This window comes from Montipora foliosa, chromosome 7, assembly GCF_036669935.1.
Source record: "Montipora foliosa isolate CH-2021 chromosome 7, ASM3666993v2, whole genome shotgun sequence".
NCBI lineage: Eukaryota > Metazoa > Cnidaria > Anthozoa > Scleractinia > Acroporidae > Montipora > Montipora foliosa.
Genome location: NC_090875.1, coordinates 10,173,061 through 10,195,560, shown reverse-complemented (window position 1 = coordinate 10,195,560; position 22,500 = coordinate 10,173,061). Strand labels below are relative to the sequence as shown.

At 40.5% G+C, this 22,500-nt stretch overlaps 4 protein-coding genes across 6 annotated transcripts in view; 3 read left to right on the top strand and 1 right to left on the bottom strand.

The window, feature by feature from the left end:
* The window catches only part of LOC138010828 (uncharacterized), a 63,556-nt gene extending 48,651 nt beyond the window's left edge, over nt 1-14,905 (top strand). For both annotated transcript variants that reach the window (XM_068857817.1, XM_068857818.1), the window contains 3 exons: nt 2,633-2,800; nt 3,454-3,654; nt 14,401-14,905. In XM_068857817.1, the coding sequence (XP_068713918.1) occupies nt 2,633-2,800; nt 3,454-3,654; nt 14,401-14,774 (743 nt within the window). In that variant the 3' untranslated portion in view covers nt 14,775-14,905. The remainder of the gene's footprint in view (nt 1-2,632; nt 2,801-3,453; nt 3,655-14,400) is intronic.
* The window catches only part of LOC138010829 (trefoil factor 2-like), a 112,114-nt gene that overhangs the window by 42,324 nt on the left and 47,290 nt on the right, over nt 1-22,500 (top strand). The gene's annotated exons all lie outside the window — the stretch shown is intronic.
* LOC138011111 (uncharacterized) lies at nt 6,930-7,610 on the top strand. Its single transcript, XM_068858098.1, has one exon. It carries the CDS (start codon nt 6,930-6,932, stop codon nt 7,608-7,610), a length of 681 nt encoding a protein of 226 aa, XP_068714199.1.
* On the bottom strand, nt 9,313-10,032 carry LOC138011109 (uncharacterized). The gene has a single exon (XM_068858096.1). It carries the CDS (start codon nt 10,030-10,032, stop codon nt 9,313-9,315), a length of 720 nt encoding a protein of 239 aa, XP_068714197.1.

Here is a 22,500-nt window from a genome sequence, read left to right as displayed (position 1 = left end):
AATATACGAAGACCGATTACAGCGCACTTCCAATTGGACCCTATGAAGTTCACTGTACAAATACGAAGACTTTCAACAAGTGTGATGGGAATTTGAAAATCGCCGCTGATTCAAAATTTGCTTTTCATAGTGAAAAAGAAATATTTTTTGGTGAATCTCTTCACAGGATCTTGAAGAAGTTGTATGGATGACGACTTTTACCTTCGCAGCTAAAAAATTCTTTCCGCAGTGATTCAACGAAGAGGTTTGGTTGGACTGAATCCCCGCTTGGATTTCTCCCTGTTTGACTGACTTGAGGTTTGCTTTTATTTTTCCACCAAAGTAACCCTGATTACAATCGAAAACATGAAATGTATTTCTGAAAAAAAAAAAATAAATAAATAAAATTAAGAATGCTCATCGAGCATCAATACTTGGATGCCACTAACCTTTCAGCAGTCTCTTAATTCAAGGAAGCCCAAGAAATTCAGGCTAAAAATAGAACGGATGTTTTTCCAGGCCTTTCGTTTAGCTACTCCAGGTTTCAATACGTCAATGATCTCCTCTTTGTCGTATCTTCCCACGCTTGTGGCACAGTTCAAATATTCTCATAAATATATTTCCACGGCCTAATCAAAGTCAGGTCAGTAGAACTGTAACGACACCAAACCATTCTCAAATACTCGTATTGACTCGCGGTTTGTATTTATCACAACTACTGCAAGAGGAATCAATTGCTACTGACCATTTTTGCTTTTAACAGAGGGGAGATTTACAAACATTGTTTTAGTGTTGAGTCTGAGAATTTACGTTTACACAACGCCGAATGGTTTATTTGCTAACAACTTGCTTAAACAAATGTGTGGCTAGTTTCAGCAGACTTTCCTTGGGGAGAAAAGATTGCATGAGGAGCCAAAAGAACGTCTCCCAGGGAGGCTACGATCAGCACTAATCGTGCTCGGAACGACTCGGCCTTGGTCTGTAATATCATCATTATTGGTATGTCGTATTAGTGATTTCTCACTATTCCGACAAAGCTGTCGTAAGTGCCCTCTTTGTCTTCCTATTCTTTAGCTTATCCTGTTGTTAATAAGTGCTATTCACGGGTTAAGTCGCTATTCAGTGGATAAGCGCTATCAAAACAATTTGAGACATCCATTGGATAGTGATTTATAGACTAGTCTAAGGTCTACGAGACGACTTCAACGAAAGCGTCACTTACTATGGCAAGTTCTGGCTTATCAATCTATTTCGTCGTTATATCAGTTTGCTACTTTTGAAAAGCAACAGAACTATCCAACTGAATCGAGAGGTGGGATGTTGAAGCTGGGAGAGAAAATTTTCAGATTCGACGCTGTATGTTCGCGTTCTCCGTAAAACTTGAGAATTGGTCATTTCACCTTGCAGACTTCACGAGGAAAGGAAAGAAATGTACAAAAATGAAAAAAACACATGCAGAGCCTGCAAATTCCTTGTTTTTTCCTCATTAAATTTGCGGAATTTGTGGCGTTCCCGTTGCCGTCGCGGGAGCAATAGGGAGCTAAAGCAACGACAACGGCGACGGCAACGAGAACGTCACGAATTTGCATATTTAGTGGGTAAAAACAATAGCTTTGCACGCCCTGCACGTGCGCTTTTCACTTTTGTCCATTTGTTTGCCGTCGTCAGCAAAGCAAAAACGTGAAATAGCCAAGTTTTTGGTTTTATGAAGAACGTCAGCACTTGAGGATAAATTTTCATTTTCTCTCCTAAAATGGAGTGCCGTTCTGACTGGTGTCATCTTTGAGGAGATACCTCACCCTTGTCATATTAAAAACGTTGAAATAGTCACGAAGCGATTACAATAACGTAAATTTATATTTTGTGATGACGTTCTCGTTGCCGTCGCCGTTGTCGTTGCTTAAGCTCCCTAATGGCAACTGTGACGGCAACGAGAACGTCACCAATTTGCATATTTGATAAGTAAAAAGAAAAGTTTTGCACGCTCTGTGCGTGCGTTTTTCATTTTTGTACGTCGTCAGCACGCCAACAGCGTAAAATAGCCAATTTCGCGTTTTATGGAGAATGGCGGCACCTGACAAGAAATTTTCATTTTCTCCTCTACATTACAATAACGCGTATTTATATTTTGAGGTGATATTCACGTTGCCGTTGCCGTTGCCGTCGTATTTGCTCAAGCTCCCTATTCCAAACTCCATGTTATTCAGCGGATAAGTGCTATCAAAAGCAATTAAATTATCCACAGGATAGTGATTTATGCAGTGGACAGTGCTATCCACCTTTTCAAGAACTAACTAACTACTAACCACAAATTTCAAAGTCTAAGAATCACAGTTTTCTCATTTTTTCTCTTTTTTTGCCCCTCTACTCAATGTCTACGCAATTGAAAGTTAGCCTGACAGTGACCAACTCTGAAGCCTTGACTACAAAAGTTTCTTACTCTGTATCTTTTATATTGTAATGCAGTGCTACTTGTATGTAGTAATTTTTAGAGCCTACTGCTTTATCGTAAAAAAAAAAACAAAAAAACAAAAAGCAAAAACAAAACAAAACAAAACAAAACAAAAACAGCGCAAAAGATAGAAAAATTAAAATCTCAATCTGCATTTTAATATAAGAAATAATGTTCTTAACATGTTTATATCACTAACAGCTGGTTTCCAAAACGCCTCAGTGGACTGGGTACAACTTTCAAACAAAGGAAAAGTTTTGAGTGGTGAATATCCTGATGGAAGATACGACGACTCAGCGCTTTTTTTAACTTTTTATTACTGCTGCCGACAAGACGCGTTTGCCTCCAATGGAATTCATTTACCACTAGGTGAGTGGGCTATTTAAACCAATCAGAACGCGCAGTCGCGCAGTCGCGATATCGGTATTTTTCGTGTTATCGAGCATCGCCTTTTTGAAAAGATGTATTTATCGCTGACGACTCGGACATACTCGCAAAAAATCCTGATTTTTCTGCCAATTCAATTTAATTCCTTGCTTTGTTTACTATAAGCAATATTTATACACAAAGATTATATTGTAATAGACAATAGGGATTACAAAAAAAAAAAAAAAAGTTTTCTAAGCGATAAGGAATAGATTCGCAAGTGGTGTCGAAAGTAGGAGAGCTTTCATGGTGAACACTGCCATGGGCAAACAGTGGCGGCACAAGGCTCAAATAGGCTAGTTTCGAATTTTGCGATGCAAGAACATGGGAAGAGAGTCGAGATTTAGGGGAATAATTTTCCTTTTCTTTTGATTTTGACGAAGAAAAATGCTAATTATTCCCCTGAACCTCGACTCCGTTCTTTTTTTTCCTGTACAGTTCGAAACTGGCCTATTACTTAAGTTTTAATATATAGTTAAATTAATACAAATAACGATAATGATGATGATCATGATGATCATGATGATAATAATAATAATAATATTAAGTCAATAACAAGAAGCAAGCCTTTGACCATGACCATTTCAATCACACAGAAACACCGTTTACGCTTGTGAAAGAGGGAAGTCAGTGCCAGAGGGTATGCGGTGCTACGGATACAGAAATAGTGGCGGGCTTGACCGCTCTTGGTTTAATCACGCCATCTCCAGGTGGCCCTGCCATAGTGAGGCCTCCACAATATCACAAAGGCGTGCTAAGCGGGCTAGGCATCTGCTATTACCAGAAAATGAATAATGGTTAGTATTTGTGACTCGGAATTCCTAACAGGTACCCGAGTTTTAAACGCAGTATAATTTATAATAGAATTACAAGGCTTCAAAGTAATGCGCTGGACCCTGTGCGGTAAAATATTTGACCTTCCAAGCCTGCTACCTAAGAAAATTTTCCGGGAGCCCTTCGGGCTCGAGTAATTTTTTCAAGAGCCCAGCATTAATTAACCCAGCGCCTGCCACGCCAAAGTCAAGTTGTATGCCTTAATTACATGTATAATTATACGAAAGATGTAAACGTGCCACAAATGACTTACCAAAAAAACTGGTGTGTACCTTATGACAGTGTACGTTGTACTCATAAACGAAGTGAAAAGAAGAAATCATATTTTAGTAGTATACCAAGTGGGGGTTCTGCGGAGGGCGGACCATGCGGATCGTACGAATCGATCCGCATCAGTGAATACGAACATAGAGTTATAGATCGACTTGATGAAATTCAAGTATGGGAGTAAGGCTCATTTGGGACAAACCAATCAGGTAATGATTATTTCATTTTGGTCTATTTTATCACAGAATATTTGCATTGTAGGGCAGAGCACCACGCGTCTGACCAGCCTCATACAAGACGTGATTTGAATATTTGATAACTCGAACGGGACCAACGCACTTGATTGCACACATACAAAGCATTATTATTGTTACCTATGTGGATATTTAATAAGCTGAACGGGGCAGACATAATTGATTGCAGTCTGTGTGCAAGAAACCACCACACAACCCTTTATTAAAGAAACTCATTGACGCTATTTGTTGATGAAGTATTTTCTTAATACTAAACCCATGATGTGAACTTTCGTTAACCGCACAGTTCTGGAGGCACAATCGCTATAAGCACACCTGCAAAGGTATTTTCCCTTAATTGTCATTCTGGTAGATTTTTTTCATCATTAACTGTCCGTTTATACTTCTTCTCCATTCGCTTCCGCAATTACAATCCTTGTTTCTTGTATTAAAGTGCAGCATACGTCTATGAAATCGATTCTAAGTCTGTCCGTATGGAAAATGTTGTTCAACGTTTGTCGAAACTTTTCACTCTTTCCTTTATTTAACGACCGATCTTTTCCATCACTTTGGTTGAACATCATTAATAACCCACCAACACAATTGATTGCGCAAATACAAAGAGTCCTTATTGTTTGTTTGTTTGTTTGTTTATGAGACGTGACTCGAATATAGAATGAGACCAACTCACAAGGAAAGGCACATTTGTTTGTTTCACCATTGTCTTGACCACACAAACACCTGTGTCCACACATGCCCAAGCATGCCCATTTGACGTCATAATAGAGTCCTAAAAGAGTCATGCAGAGATAAATTCGATGCCTCAGAAATATTTGTTCATTTTAACGGGTTGCGCTAGCGGAGTGCGGATCAAAGGAGACACTTCCTTCGCAAGATGGCTTTCATCTGTGAAATTTGTGAGAAACAGTTCACCCAGATGACGAACTTGACACGACACAAGAAGGCAATTCATGGTGGTAATTATTTTACTTGTGAGCGATGTGGGGAATCCTTTAATTGGAAAGATATCTTGAAACGTCACATAAAGAATCATTCTCAAGAGAAGACCCACCAATGTCAGCATTGTTCTCGTAACTTCTATCGCCATGATAAGTGTTTGGAACACCGGAAGCTATGTGAGTTTGAGAAATTTGAGGAACACCGAGACAGCGGCAAGCAAAAATATCCCGAAGGAGAAGAAAATGGACAGCAGAGAGTAAAAAAATCAAGATGGGATGACGCAACGACCAATACGACTACGGAGGGAAATAAAATACACTCAGGTGAAGATACTGGTTGTTCTGAAACTCCTTGTGCTTTTACCACCCCAGTGAAAGACTCCCTGAAAACCCTCAAGTTCAAACATCGAATTAAAAAAAAAATGACCTCAGTAAGTTACTATACGGTAAGAAAGAGTCACTGGTCAATCGCCTAAGCCAAGAACTGAAAGCTAAGAGGGGAGTTAAGTGGTTTGTCAGTGTTCAAGTGAAGTTAAGCGGAATGATCCGACGAAATTTCAGAACCCCATTTAAGAAGTCTTTGCATGACAACCGTGAACGATCATGAAATTAAAGAACAACTTGGTGAAGCAAACCAGAAGTGGTTGGACACTATCGGAAATCCTGCACCTTGATTTGAACGTGGCTTAGTACAAACCATTAAAAGGTTCTAGCTATGTACCTGTACCCAAGAAATTGAAGGATAAGACAGCCATCATTAACGTTGAAAACGGGGATAACAATTGTTTCATGTGGAGCATCTTGGATGCTTTACACCCAATTCCTCGCAAATCTAACCCAGAGCGCATTCATCATTACCGACCATATGTGGATGAAGTGAACTTGGATGGTATCGAATGTCCTGTACCTGTCAGTAAGATCCCAAAGTTTGAGAAGAACAACAACATTTCCGTCAACTTGTTTGGATTTGGAGACGGAGATTTGTTCCCGGTGCATGTTAACTTGCTGTTGTTTTCAAGAGGGGAGAAAGGTCATTATTGCCTAATCAAAAATCTCAACCGACTACTTTCCAACCAAACAAGGCACAAAGCTCAAAAGTATTACTGTTCTTATTGTCTACATGGACTTGTTCGGGAGCAGCTACTGGAAAGCCACAAGCCACTCTGTGGTCAGCATGGACCTCAGAGGATCGAGCTACCAAATGAGGATAACATGTTTCTCCAGATTAAGAATTTCCAAAACCACCTACGAGTCCCCTTTATCATTTACGCTGATTTCGAGAGCCTGACCACCAAGATACAGTCCTCCTCACCGGATCCTCGCAACTCCTCGACGGAGAAATTTCAGAAACATCGAGCCTGTGGTTTTGCTTACGTAATTGTCTCTCCAAAACCAGAATACTGTAAACCTTCCGTAGTCTATCGCGGAGCAGATGCAGCGGATAAGTTCCAAGAAGCGTTACAACAAGAAGAGAAAAGAATCCATACTCTCGTGAAAGAGATTGTTCCTATGCAGTTGACCCCTTCCGAAGAACAAGAATTTCAACAAGCCACTCATTGTCACATTTAAAGAGGTGTTGATCGGGCTCGAGATCACTGCCATCTTACTGGTAAATTCAGAAGGGCGGCCCATAACGCTTGCAATTTGAATTTTCAATTCACGTGTCGAATTCCGGTCATTTTTTCATAATCTCAGAGGCTACGACTCCCACCTCATTATGCAAGTTGCGGGAAAGTTGAAGAACAAGACCATCAATTGTAACAAACAATTCCAAGCAATATGGAAAATTATATTTCCTTCTCGATTGGCGGCCACTTGGATTTTCTGGACTCACTTCAGTTCAAGACTGCCTCTTTAGAAAAGCTTGTTTCGAATCTGGCAAAGGAGGGAGATGCTAAATTTCATGTTCTCAAGCGCTACATCGAGACGAGCAAAGTACCTCTCCTGTTGAGAAAAGGCGTGTATCCATACCATTATATGGACGATATGATCAAGTTTCAAGAGCGACAACTCCCATCCAAAGAAGCCTCCTTCAGCCAGCTTACCGAAGAGCATATCAGCGATGAAGATTACCAGCATGCACAAATAGTGTTTGCAAGCTTTCAATTGCAAACTCTTGGCGAGTACCACGATCTCTGTTTTCTCTCCGACGTATTACTGCTGGCTGATGTCTTTGAAAACTTTCGAAGCGTCTGTTTGAACTACTATGAATTAGACCCCGCTCATTACTACACCTCTCCTGGTCTGGCTTTGTCCGCCAGCCTTAAGATGACGGATGTGGAATTAGAATTATTAACCGAGCCGGACATGTACTTGTTTGTCGAAGAGGGCGTCCGAGGCGGTATTTCCATGATCAGCAATCGTTACGTCAAGGCAAACAACCCATATGTACCTGGCTTTGACTCGACTCAGGACAAGAACTATATTGTTACGAAAAATAGCATTGCATGTCTAGCGTGACTTTCTAGACGCTTCGCGAGAGTTCGTAGTTTGTTTATTTTTAGGTTCGTGCGTAAGCGTTTCTAAATCGGTGTATTTTGTAATCTTTCTATAATTAGATTGATTACTATTTTAGAAAGTTCTAGAAGCTTATTGTGAGAGTATATAAGTAGACGAGTCTAAGCGGAGTTTTTTTAACTAGTTTTTCACAAGCGAAGAGAGTTGGCGTTGGCCGTGTTTAGTCAAGTGTGACAGAAGCAGTGTTTATTCAAGTTGGCGGAGGCCGTGTAAGTTTGTCGAGTACGTGTTGTTAAGAGTCTTACTTCCTGGAAACTACGTTCATTTTTGGAATAAATCGTCTTGTTGTTGTTCCGATAACCCTGCGTTCAGTTTAGTTTGCAAGCTACCTTTCCTCAAAACATTCGAACTCGTAACATATATCATGTACTTGGACGCCAACAATTTGTATGGATTGGCCATGAGTCAACCTCTCCCAACGCACGACTTTTTCTAGTTGATGGAGCATGAAATTGAGGAGCTGAATGTCATGTCTATACCCGATGATTGTGAAGAAGGGTACATTCTTGGAGTACATCTAGAATACCCAAAAGAACTCCACGATCTCCACTCGGATCATCCCCTAGCACCAGAGACGATGAAAGTGACCCTAAACATGCTGTCTCCCTACTGTCAGCAGTTGACACAAGTCTTGAAACTGGGTGGTGCGCCCGTACCTAAACTGGTCCCAAATCTCTGCGACAAAACGCACTACATTCTTCATTACCGCAACCTGAAGCTGTACTTAGACCTTGGCATGAAGCTAACAAAGATCCATCGGGCACTTGGTTTTGCACAGAGTACGTGGTTAAAGAGTTACATCGACTTCAACACGGAAAAAAGAAAACAAGCGTCCAATGGCTTTGAAAAAGATTTCTTCAAACTTATGAACAATGCGGTATTTGGCAAAACTATGGAAAACTTGCAAAAGCGTGTGAATGCCAAGCTGGTGACCAATCCAAGGAAACTCAACAAACTTACCGCCTCACCCGCCTTTGATGCCTTCCGCATCTTTTCTGAAGATCTAGCCGCCATCTGTATAAAAAAGACCAACTTGTACCTGAATAGCCCGATTTACGTCGGCTTTACGATTCTTGATCTGTCTTAAGTCCTGATGTACGATTTCCACTACAATTAGATGGTCTCAAAGTACGGACCCCAGGCTAAATTGCTGTTTACAGATACCGACAGCTTGTTCTATGATGTTAAGACAGATGACCTCTACCCAAGAGGCAAGTTTTATAATCTTGATGTCTGATTTTTCACTTGGTTACATTCTTTGAAATGCCTTTCCCTGTTTTCTTTTCCCCTTGATTGCTGTCTTCTGTGAATAGGATAGAGTACATTTGAGGTCGAAAGCCAACGAATTCTTACAATACAATACAATATACACTTAGTTGACCGCTCCCCATAGGGGGTTTTCAGGGCCAATGAAACACAACGAAACAACAGTTCAACAACTACAACTGTTAAGAATCCCAACTGGCCGGAGGCAAACCAGTTGGCTATTCACAAGTGCAGCTGGGAAGTTGAACCAGGGATTACCAGGATCAAATTCAACGAATGGTCAGAAAGGGTCTTGAACCCGGGATCTCCGGATCTCAAGGCAAGCGCCCTAACCACTAGGCCACATGACATTCAGCTCCTCAATTTCATGCTCCATCAACTAGAAAAAGTCGTGCTTTGGGAGAGGTTGACCCATGGCCAATCCGTACAAGTTGTTGGCGTCCAAGTACATGATATAGTTCTTGTCCTGAGTCGAGTCAAAGCCAGGTACATATGGGTTGTTTGCCTTGACGTAACGATTGCTGATCATGGAAATACCGCCTCGGACGCCCTCTTCGACAAACAAGTACATGTCCGGCTCGGTTAATAATTCTAATTCCACATCCGTCATCTTAAGGCTGGCGGACAAAGCCAGACCAGGAGAGGTGTAGTAATAAGCGGGGTCTAATTCATAGTAGTTCAAACAGACGCTTCGAAAGTTTTCAAAGACATCAGCCAGCAGTAATACGTCGGAGAGAAAACAGAGATCGTGGTACTCGCCAAGAGTTTGCAATTGAAAGCTTGCAAACACTATTTGTGCATGCTGGTAATCTTCATCGCTGATATGCTCTTCGGTAAGCTGGCTGAAGGAGGCTTCTTTGGATGGGAGTTGTCGCTCTTGAAACTTGATCATATCGTCCATATAATGGTATGGATACACGCCTTTTCTCAACAGGAGAGGTACTTTGCTCGTCTCGATGTAGCGCTTGAGAACATGAAATTTAGCATCTCCCTCCTTTGCCAGATTCGAAACAAGCTTTTCTAAAGAGGCCGTCTTGAACTGAAGTGAGTCCAGAAAATCCAAGTGGCCGCCAATCGAGAAGGAAATATAATTTTCCATATTGTTTGGAATTGTTTGTTACAATTGATGGTCTTTTTCTTCAACTTTCCCGCAACTTGCATAATGAGGTGGGAGTCGTAGCCTCTGAGATTATGAAAAAATGACCGGAATTCGACACGTGAATTGAACATTCAAATTGCAAGCGTAATGGGCCGCCCTTCTGAATTTACCAGTAAGATGGCAGTGATCTCGAGCCCGATCAACACCTCTACAAATGTGACAATGAGTGGCTTGTCGAAATTCTTGTTCTTCGGAAGGGGTCAACTGCATAGGAACAATCTCTTTCACGAGAATATGGATTCTTTTCTCTTCTTGTTGTAACGCTTCTTGGAACTTATCCGCTGCATCTGCTCCGCGATAGACTACGGGAGGTTTACAGTATTCTGGTTTTGGAGAGACAATTACGTAAGCAAAACCACAGGCTCGATGTTTCTGAAATTTCTCCGTCGAGGATTTGCGAGGATCCGGTGAGGAGGACTGTATCTTGGTGGTCAGGCTCTCCAAAATCAGCGTAAATGATAAAGGGGACTCGTAGGTGGTTTTGGAAATTCTTAATCTGGAGAAACATGTTATCCTCATTTGGTAGTTCAATCCTCTGAGGTCCATGCTGACTACAGAGTGGCTTGTGGCTTTCCAGTAGCTGCTCCCGAACAAGTCCATGTAGGCAATAAGGACAGTAATACATTTGAGCTTTGTGCCTTGTTTGGTTGGAAAGTAGTCGGTTGAGATTTTTGATTAGGCAATAATGACGTTTCTCCCCTCTTGAAAACAACAGCAAGTTAACATGCACCGGAAACTCGCGTTCTTTGGTGAGGTACACCGGGAACAAATCTCCGTCTTCAAATCCAAACAAGTCGACAGAAATGTTGTTCTTCTTCTCAAAGCTTGGGATCTTACTGACAGGTACAGGACATTCGATACCATCCAAGTTCACTTCATCCACATATGGTCGGTAATGATGAATTTGCGAGGAATTGGGTGATAAAAGCACAAAGAGTTTCAGAACAACCAGTATCTTCACCTGAGTGTACATTATTTCCCTCCGTAGTCGTATTGGTCGTTGCGTCATCCCATTTTGATTGTTTTACTCTCTGCTGTCCGTTTTCTTCTCCTTCGTTATATTTTCGCTTGCCGCTGTCTCGGTGTTCCTCAAATTTCTCAAACTCACATAGCTTCTGGTGTTCCAAACACTCATCATGGCGACAGAAGTTACGAGAACAATGCTGACATTGGTGGGTCTTCTCTTGAGAATGTTTATTTATTTGACGTTTCAAGATATCTTTCCAATTAAAGGATTTACCACATTGTTCACAAGTAAAATAATTACCACCATGAATTGCCTTCTTGTGTCGTGTCAAGTTCGTCATCTGGGTGAACTGTTTCTCACAAATTTCACAGATTAAAGCCATCTTGCGAAGGAAGTGTCTCCTTTGATCCGCACTCCGCTAGCGCAACCCGTTAAAATGAACAAATATTTCTGAGGTATCGAATTTATCTCTGCATGACTCTTTTAGGACTCTATTATGACGTCAAATGGGCATGCTTGGGCATGTGTGGACACAGGTGTTTGTGTGGTCAAGACGATGGTGAAACAAACAATTGTCCCAGTCCCGTGTGAGTTGGTCTCATTCTATATTCGAGTCACGTCTCATAAACAAACAAAAAAACAATTAAACAATAAGGACTCTTTGTATTTGCGCAATCAATTGTGTTGGTGGGTTATTAATGATGTTCAACCAAAGTGATGGAAAAGATCGGTCGTTAAATAAAGGAAAGAGTGAAAAGTTACGACAAACGTTGAAGAGCGTTTTCCTTACGTACAGACTTGGAATCGATTACATAGACGTATGCTGCACTTTAATACAAGAAACAAGGATTGAAATTGCGGAAGAGAATGGAGAAGAAGTATAAACGGACAGTTAATGATGAAAAAAATCTACCAGAACTAAAATTAAGGAAAAATACGTTTGCTGGTGTGCTTATAGCGATTGTGCCTAATAGAACTGTGCGATTAGCGAAAGTTCACATCATGGGTTTAGTATAAAGAAAATACCTCATCAACAAATAGCGTGAATGAGTTTCTTTAACAAAGAGTTGAGTGGTGGTTTCTTGCACACAGACTGCAATCAATTATGTCTGCCCCGTTCAGCTTATTAAATATCCACATAGGAAACAATAATAATGCTTTGTATGTGTGCAATCAAGTGCATTGGTCCCGTTCGAGTTATCAAATATTCAAATCACGTCTTGTATGAGGCTGGTCAGACATGTGGTGCTCTGCCCTACAATGCAAATATTCTGTGATAAAATAGACCAAAATGAAGTAATCACTACCAGATTGGTTTGTCCCAAATGAGCCTTATCCCCATTCTTGATTTCATCATATCGATCTATAACTCTATGTTCGTATTTCATGATGCGGATCGGTTCGCACGATCCGCATGATGCGCCCGCCGCCGAACCCCACCTGGTATACTACTTATTTTCCTGTGTTGTATGAGATAAGCATCGCATCAAGGAAATGCATGGTTAATTGTATCACTGAAATGACTACGTAATCCTACCTTACTCGAGTTCCGAATGAAGGTACGAGAAGCAAAAAGTGTTGCTTACCTGTTGCGTGAGCTCCATTGCTGTCACCGGGCAAAAAAACAAAGTAAACCCAGTTGTTTTGCACGTGCAGTACATTAAAATGTTTGTACGTACAAAAGTGCAGACCACCAAAACGAGTAATATTTTCTTCTAGCATATAATTCTAGGTTAACAAATCACATTACACATAATATTATACCACGTTTTGGTTTTGTGTCCAGCGTTTACTAGGTGAAGAGAAAAGACAAGCTTATTCCCATCAAGTTGTTTTGAATGTCTTTGTTTTGATGGTTCATACCTTGCAAATAGATTGCTTAAAAAAATAAAAAAAAATTATCGCATTGTTAGACAGCGTCACCAGACGCTTTGCCAATTTTAGCTGTCATGAAAAAAAAAAACATATTTTTCTCATTAATTACTTCTTGCACAGTGCTCTGCAACATTCTAGAGCTGGAGGAGTTAAAATATTATGATGTAATGTGTGAACCCCTTCCCCCCGAGCATTTGTTGGGAATTTCTCTTTTTCTTCAGTTATGTTGCAAATGCCACAAGGTGGGGCCAGCTAATACGAATAAATCCTTACAGTAGGGCCAAATTACTCTTGCATTTTTAAAATCATGGGTCTGAACTGAGTTCCACAATAAATAAATATTGCTACATAGTGAGACTTTACCCATCGGGACTTGTCTGATAGAGATAAATACACAATCATACGGACGGTCAAACTACCCTGAAGATGGCTTAACGCCGAAAACGTTCGGGTTTTTTTATATTTCAAAGAATTTTTAGCCCTGTAAATAGTAGTCAAATAAACCATAGTCAAACAATAATGATCTATGGATACGAATCCTTTAAGCAACTCAAATTATTATTCAAATAACAGCAGCTATCGTTGAAAAGAAATATGTTGGAACCTCACCGATCACTTTTCAGTCGTATATTTTCAATAAATTAATAGGGAGCAATCACTTTCTTAAGAAAGACTCGACTAAGCATCTCAATCAGATAGGTTTTTACCTCCGAATTCACGTATTCCAAGCTTTTCCCAGCAAAGCTGTAAAAGGTGTTGTTAGTACTCCGTCAGTGGTCAGTACTCTGTATTAGTTCCGGGGGTTGGGAAGTAGGCTAACAACGTTTCACTATTTTTTTTTTTTTTCCATAACTTATTTCACATTTTTATAGTGTGGGCAATCAGAACAATAAGAGGAGGTGGAAGCGTGTATTACTAATAAAATCTGAAAGAGGGTATCGTCTTTGACAATGTCCCACCTCCGGGCTGCCTTGTCTTGGTAAATGCCCCACCCCTGGCAAGTATAAATTGAAAAAGAAAATAACACCCGACAATTGCCTGGGAAGGTAGGGGGGAGGGGAGGGGGACGTTCAAATTCACCAAAAAGCTGAATTAAACAGTTGTATTGGTCGGTTTCAAAGAATTTAACCGTTTCTTATTTGATGACAACAGCTTAGAATTGTCTCAGTGCTTTTCAAAATAGGACAAGAAGAATGTTGACACCATGCCGTCGCTTGCGGTAAAAGTTGAAAGGCGTGAAGGAGACAGAGGAGATTTGGCCAACACTATCCAAGGGGTAAATCACTACGCAGTATATTGGCCACTGGATTAATGGATAGTGATTTATCCAGTGGACACTGTTATCTAACCTTTGAACAATTGGTGGCACACTGAGACTAATAGCCTTATGACAGGCAAAAGCAGGAATATGATTTAAAACGAAGTTCTTACGATCAATTAATTAGTTGTCAACTGTTTTCTTACAGCGGAGTTTTTCATCTACAAGTTTGACGGCACGGCCAAAACGGCACGCGAAGCTGAGCAGAAATGCCAGGAGACGGGCGACGGTCATTTGACCAGCATTCACAGCAGAAAGGAGACTGAAAAAGTCAGAAATCTAATGGGAAATCAAGAGCGTATCTGGATCGGAATGAAAAGGAAAGGAAACAACGATAAATCCTGGGTTTGGCTGGACGAAAGTGAGGTGGATTTCCATAACTGGAAGTCAGATGTTCCTGAGGATGAAATGTTTGCAGCCATGAATGCAGACGGTACATGGGAAGCGAGGGATGGCAAGGAAAATCTTCCTTTTGTGTGCAAAAGGATAAATAATTGCCCGATGGTTGATAATGATGTTTAAAATGGACAATAAAGGCCTGTGCATAGGAAGACAGTGCGTGAAACTGAGTAATTTTGGGTGACCCGCTAGGTTATAGTAGTTTACATAGCATGGAACCCGTCAAAGGAGAAATAAAAAATTACGAGCATTTATGTGGTGTTGCTTTACTTGTTGCTTTAGTTGTCGACTTTTGACAGATTTAGATTCGTAGCTGCGCCTAAAGAACCATGTCTGGCTGACTCGGATTTGGAAGTTTAAGCACGAGGTTTTTTTGAAGACGGACAGCAACAGGGGTTGGAGCGTTTTCCCTTTTTCCTTGCGTTGTCGTTACCTTATTTGCATTGCTAATAAATGTCTCTACTCTGAAAAGGGTTGTTGCTAGAAAATGGGTGTGAAACCACTGCCCCATAATGGCAAAAAAAGTCCACCTCCGGTTGCTGTCCGTGGCTCAAAAACGTTTTTGCTTAAATCTCCAGCGCGCACGCTTTGCACCAAGCCGCGAACCCGCGAGAGAATCTTTTTAACACTGCTTACAATTCCATCGGCTTCGCCACCAGCAGCACAACTCTCATGGACACTTACGCGCATCTTAATATACCGCGAGAAAAATGAAGAACACGAGGGTGATTACTTTAATTACGAAATTTGATGGTATGTTGTTGGAGTTCTGTTTTACAAGGTTTCTATCCAATTCATGGGGCTCTTCATAACAGTGCACTTGTCTCCCAAAGACGATCACTTGAATTTGAAAATGACCTCCGCTCAAGGTGTCAATGCCGACACAAACAGTCCTTCTCAAAACTATTTTCACCCGGACAGTCTTTATCAAAGTTATGAATACCACTTGTTTTGGCAAATGTAGTTAGTCCATGTTCGTGTATATTGTTGAGTTTCGTTAGCGCTTGGCAATTCCTAAAACATTACTTGAGCGTTTGCCATTGTCATGGAAATGGCCAGGCACAAGGAAAACCAATCTAGTTCCCTTTCATCGTAACTGTTCAATTGCAGAGAAATAAGATCCTTGATGAACACGGCTTGCTCCCGTCTGGCATTGAAGCTCAGTCGGTAGAGCAACGCTCAGATCAAATCCAAGGGTCGTATCCAATTCCCATCCAGGTCAGAGTTTAAAATAAGGTAGCAATAAAAAGAAAAAAGAAAAAAGTCGTTGGTTCGCAAGAAAAGGGAGATGGATGGTTTAGTGATAATAATTTTAAAACCATAAGTTGATTTATAGGATTAATACATAGATTTAGCCAAGCGTAATAGAGGAGCTACCTGGTTATTTATTCTTACTGCCCGTAGGGTTAGTGAAAATAAAAGGTTTCGAATTCTCCGCGTTTTGATGTTTACTGTTGCTGCTTTAATAGTTAAACATTTTCTTTGCTCTCTTCTACAGAAAAAATGATTGCCTAACTAGTGAATTCCACGGTACATTTTACCCTAAAAACCGATATCGCATGAATCACGAAGCCATGAGTACGATATCGGTTTTTCGAGTGAAATTTACTTTGGAATTCAATGAATTTTTCTTGAACCGTATGAGTTTTAAAAGAAAACAAGCACACCCTACGCTAGCGAATTGAAAGGGAAAAATCCATTTCAGAGTCAACTGTCAATAGCTAGCGAATAGGAATCACGCCTAAATGAGAAGCCATTAAAAAAAAAAAAAGAAAAAAACCTTTGTCAGTTCAAGGACAAAAATGAGTTTTACCGATCTACTTTATCCCACGTTATTTCTGAGAACGAGATCATTCACATTTTGATGAAACACGCCAGGTTAGCTTGGAACAAGAATCGGCAAAATACGGCAATGCAACCAAGAAAGGACGAACTTCAAACAACTCCAACGCTTAAATAACGTTTAGGTGCTATGAACAAACTTCTGAAAACACAAGCTAATGAAATTCCCCCCTAATTTTACGAGAACTCATTGCGATTACGTGTTTATAACATAAAGGCAAAATTTTCTTGTCACTGTCGAGGCACATTGAAAACCAGTTATATACGTTGGGCAAACGGATTAAAAAGCACTTGTTCGCTCGCATTCTAGAGCAAAATAAACAAACACATCAACTTTTTCTTGATGTTCAAAAGAGTACAGATGATTGTTATTGATTTCTCGTTGACAGTAAGAATTCGATTGTCATTCCTGAACAAAAGTAAAACCGATTCAACCACTTTTTTAAAATAACAGACGGTTTAGTGCCCCAAGAAAAGAATTTGTGGAGTAACTTCTTCCACTAAGGGTACGTTCGATTGACCGTATTCCAGAATAGGAATACATGGAATAGAGGTTAGAAATCCTTCGTTTTTACGAAAACTCACATTAAAATTGTCAAACACCTCCTAAAATGCTATTTTAAACACACCTTTATTATCCTTGTTGCTTCAAAACACCAGACATGCCGTTTTAAATTACTCCACTGACGTATTCTTATTCCGGAATAGGGTCAATCGAACGCGCCCTAAGTATGAGCTATTACTGGTATCCTGTATTGTCGTTGTCGTTCTCTTTCGCTCTCCTTTCGTTTCTGTTCTAGTCATAGGTCCTCCAGGAGTCATGTAACCTTTACAGAGCTTCTAAAGATATGCCAAAAATTGCAATACAGAGAAAAAAGCAGTTCTAAACAAATTAAAACTAAACACTCAGCTTTAAGTTGTCATTCCTCCGATGCTTGACTTGAATAACCGCGTAGCCGCCAGTGTGGACCAAAGCTATCATGATATGTCAAACTGGGTTGAAACCACCAAAAAAATACAGAAATAAAACATTTTCCAAACCGTTTTTCCACCTGAACACGAAAAGCGTTGACTGTGTAAGAACTATAGTTGACTTAGTGTGGTCGTGTAGCCGTGTCGTGCGTAGCCACCGGTGTGGACCACGGATATCATGATACGTCAAACTGGATTGAAACCAGCGCAAAATGCAGAAAGAAAACATCTCCAAACCGTTTTCCACCTGAACACGAAAAGCGTTGACTGTGTAAAGCGCGCGAAAAATGAAGCCTTACTTATGTTCAGGTTAACTTTAAAAAAAGAACAGCTGACCTCGGTGAGCTTAAGCTTGAGCTCGCGATATGGTCAGGTGGTTCTGGTCAGCGGATACCTTGTTTTGACAGGTGTCAATTAATCAAAAGATGGATGTCCAATATCAAAGATGTATGGTGTAAACCAGCATGATACTGGTCACATTGGCATACATGGATGGATGGACGTACGGACGTACGGACGGTTGATGACGTTATGGTTATAAAACCAAGACTTCTCGCATCATAACAATGGTGCTCCGCGCGCGGAGCTCCGCTATAACCACCAATGAAATACTAAGTGAGCTCTCACGCGAAAACATGATATCTTCACACGTGAAGATAACATGTTATTTTCACACTTAAAAAGATTACTGTTGCTATGGTTACATAGGAAAATCTCACCTTTCGATGCCTTTCGTGAAAAGATTTAGTATTTCAACAGGAAAAGAGAAATTTCGTATCTCCAAGCGGCCATGTAATATCCTCTATTTCTTAACTATGGTGCTCGGCGCGCGCGCCTTACGCGAGCGCGGAGCTTCGCTATTACAAGAAAATGTTGTGCCTCAAATTCCTACCAGTAATTAAAACCATTGTGTATACAGTATACGAGAGAAGTGACACTATATATATATGCACTGCGATAAAATATGTATATGTCAATAAAGAAAGTTAATTAATATCTTAAGGAAGCATAGAAAGGTAATCCAAAACATTGTAGAACTCTAGTAACATCGTTCAAGCCTTAAGGGCGTAAAGGGTAAGAAGACTGTTAGGAGATCTATTCGTCCTGAAAACGGGTCTAAACTTCCGTGTATTTCTTAGGTTCAAGGAACATGTGTAACGGACAGAAAGAAGGTGATGGATGGAACTTGTTCTGTTCGTTTTGTATAACATTTTTTCTACTAGTTCCTGGCGGTGGTCTGAAAGTTTAATTAGGCCTGATTTAACCAATGAAGGATTACGTTTTTGCAAACGCTGGCCGTGTAGCACTTCCCACCCTGGTAAGAGTTTTCCTCTGTCCTTGTGTGGGCCCATTTCCATTAGTAGGGCTAACGCTTACATGGTTCATATGGGGCACAAAACTACCACTTCACATTACACTCTAATCTGTTGAGTCTGATTCAACCAATGCCTCCCTATTTCAGCAAAAAGGGAAAATGATGTGCATAGCCCGCTTGTGTACTCCTTGAGGCTCGTTGCAGAGGTACACGGGAAGGGTTTCATGAAAAACAGGACGCGCATACTCCGTGGTTGAGGCGAGTGCAAAAGCAAAAAAAAAAAAAATTAACTAGCTCACTGGTACTTAGCCAAGGTGAGACAAATTGTAAAAGGGTTTGTTAACTTTCTTGATAATGGAGTCAATGTGACAATTCCATTCCAGATCGTTGGACACGTTTAGGCCCAATAACTAAATCAACATTGAGGCATGCCATTAACAACATCTGCATTGAATGAGGTGGCATTGTGTTGCTAAAATTGAGAGACAAAGTAAGAGTAAGAGACAAAAAAAACTGCTATTGGAAAAGCAGATGCGCATTTTAACTTACAAGCACAAATTAAAAAGCTTCATGCAAGTGGCGATATATATCCCTGTTATAACCGTATGCTATTAAAAGTTCATTTCCCGCCTTAATTGACTTTTCTCGGAGGAAGGTTAATTCCAGTAGAACTGCAGTGGATGAGATTTCATTTCAGGAATGTTATAGTGCATGCAAAGATTGCTGACCAATGTTTATCGGCCCCTAAACGGCGGAAACAACGCTCAAAGTTTGTACAACCTCGTTCCCAGGGCAGATTCCCTAAGTTCAAAGTTCGAAGTTAAAAGTTCGAGTTTATTAAGTTAATATCAAGTTAATACTGAACGAGGCTTCCCTCCTAAGTTTCCCTAATCTTGGGGTGAGGAGACCATGCGGACGAGGTTGAAAGTTTGTTATAAAACACTTACTTTGCTTTTTTAATGTACTTCCCGTCCTTTCAGATCGAGGAATTAAAAGGACAACTGAAGGATAAAAGACCAAATTTTTTCTGTCTTATTAGTGTAGAGAAATATAACGTCCGTTTAATAAAAAAAAAAACAGGGAATACCCTTTTTCTTCCTGGGAGGCCTTGAATTTGCCCGAAATCATTGGTTGTTTTTCCAATTTGAACGCCCGCCATTTGGTTAGCTTTTTCTTCCGGTTACTTCTAAAAAAGGAATGTCTACCGCCATGTGGTGACGTCATTGTGCACAAACAAGTTTCCACTTTTCACAAAAATCTTGTCATCGTGTAAGTCTCGACACAGAACTCTTTCTTCGTCGTTAATACACGTTAGTTTATGGCGGAACTTGAACCATATTCTTTCGAACCAAAGCGAGAAAGTTCAGGATCCGAGGAGGAGGAAGCAACCGAAAGCGAAGACTCGAGAAGGGGAAATACGACTTGGTACAGCTGTGGTTTTTGCGTGAACTGGGAGGGACAGCAAGAAAAGGAATGCATCTGCTGCCTCGAGATAGAGGAAACTATGAACAAAATCCCAGGTGAATTGATTGTATTCAAAAGACAATAAAGGCAACTTGATTACTGTGAGATACTGCTGACTGCTATTGTTTTGTCTGTCATTTCGATTTAATTTGATAAACTTTGGTTTTCAGGCATTTAGTGATGCTCATAGCTCCCAACTAACAGATTTACATATAATATCTATTAACTTAGATGAGCCGGCAGACCAGTGTATTCGTTGTGTAACGCAGCATTCTAGCTTTTCGACAGTGTGTTTACAAAGAGAACTACTACAAACTGCCTTCGTGGGTCTGAGTCAAGCAACGTGGATCGAGAGCGCCGCGAGAAATAAACCAAATGCATCCAAACACATCATTCCTCTGTCCTAGTTTTGAGAATTTCTAAACTTAAGGGCGGTGCCTTCTAATTAAATATATTTTTGCCCCGGTGTGTGATTATGCAGGAAATGTAGATCATAACAAGTGTCATTGAAATCCAAAAAGAAAATTGGGGGTAACCACGCATTTTTCAAAGATAATTCATAAATAATATTTGTAAAAAGCTTTAAAATACAAAGAAATGTACGGCGTTCTTTCTCAAATTGAAGCTTTTAATTATCTCTGAAAAATGCATGGTTACCCCCAATTTTCTTTTTGGATACTAAGAGTACTTACTAAGATCTACTTTCTCCGGATAGTTTTAAACCGCACAAAAATATCCCTGTACTAGTAAGCATTACCGATAGAAAACCCGAGTAAATGAAAGCTATTCAGAAGCTGACATGCCATGGACTAACGAAATTATGCAATCAAAAAAGGGCTTCATTTAGCTTGATCTGTTGAAGCGAGATCTATGTTTGTCAAGCAAGTCTTCCTTAGGTGGTCTTTCTGTTGTCGCAATGTTTCTTGCTGCAGGTTTAGGGGGCAGGGGGGTGGAGGTACGTCAGTATCACCCCTCTTGAAGGCCACAAGGTCATCCATCAGATCACTGAGAAATTGATAAGACTTCATTTTATACTGTGGTTTCACCACCCAGTGTCCACTTCCTTTGGGAAAAACGAATTTGTTTTTGGTCACACCTTCCTTGGTCTGAGCCTGTGCTCGTCCGACATTGTGATTGTGGTCCAGGATAGCCAGCTGGGTACGGACCCTCAAGCAAGACTCTGCCTGGTATTTGCCACGTTTGCATTATGGTGTAGACTGGCGTTTTTCTTCACGCGTTAGCTTGAAAATTAACGTATGCCAAGAGAAAATGAGGTAAGAGATTGAATGCCCCATATTAGGGTCTCTTACCATGATAAGTTTTTGAAATCTATTTTTATATCTCTGTCATTCACTCTGGCTATTTCTAGAACAACACCTGATTGCATTAAATCTTTCCGCCATCTTGGTTCCTTTGCCCAGCTTTCCTTGGTAAGTTGGTGGCATGCTAACTGAAAGAACCATCAACAGCATGGACAATCACTTGGACACATGTAGGAAGGCCTGCACCTTCCTGAAGCTGGGACGCATAGTTCAGTTTGGCGAGATCCATCATGGAATGCCCCTCGGGACTGAGACAGTTCGCAAGGGTTGTTGGAGCATAGACGTTCGTTGAAAAAACGAACACATTCCACAATAGAAATGCACGTGGCGAAAGAGTGAAAATAAGGTGAGAGATTGCTTCAAAATTGCAGTTTGAGCTGGACAGTGGTGGTGAAAGCGGGTGAATTATTTTCTGAACAGGAACATTTTTGTCAGCTTACCTTCCACTACACCTCCTTAGTTATAGTGCACAGAGTTGCAACAATTCGTCACGTGACCTTTGTTATATAAACACGATGATTCTGCTGAATTCATGAAATTATTTTTTCCGGAAGTAACAATAGCAGCTTAAAACATGCCACCATGCCAATTTTCGTCGTCTCTATCGTTTAAACTGGTGTTACAGTTGAAAGAAATTATAACGCTTTGCCACCCAGTCTTGATACAAATCCTTGTATTTTTCTAAGTCTTCTAGGTTTTCAAACCACTTTAAAATTCTCCCTTCGAAATATGAAATTCTAAAAAAATTCCACCCTTGCACATTTATTCTCGCTCATTGACCCGTGGGCAATGAGCGAGAAAATTACAGGGCAGGGCAAAAGCTTTTTGTTCGTAAACAGAAGTATGGAATTTACGAGTGTTGAAATGGTCATACAATTTTCCTAAAAATTTGATCTTTCCATGTCTGGAATTTATGAAGAACGAGCTGATCAGT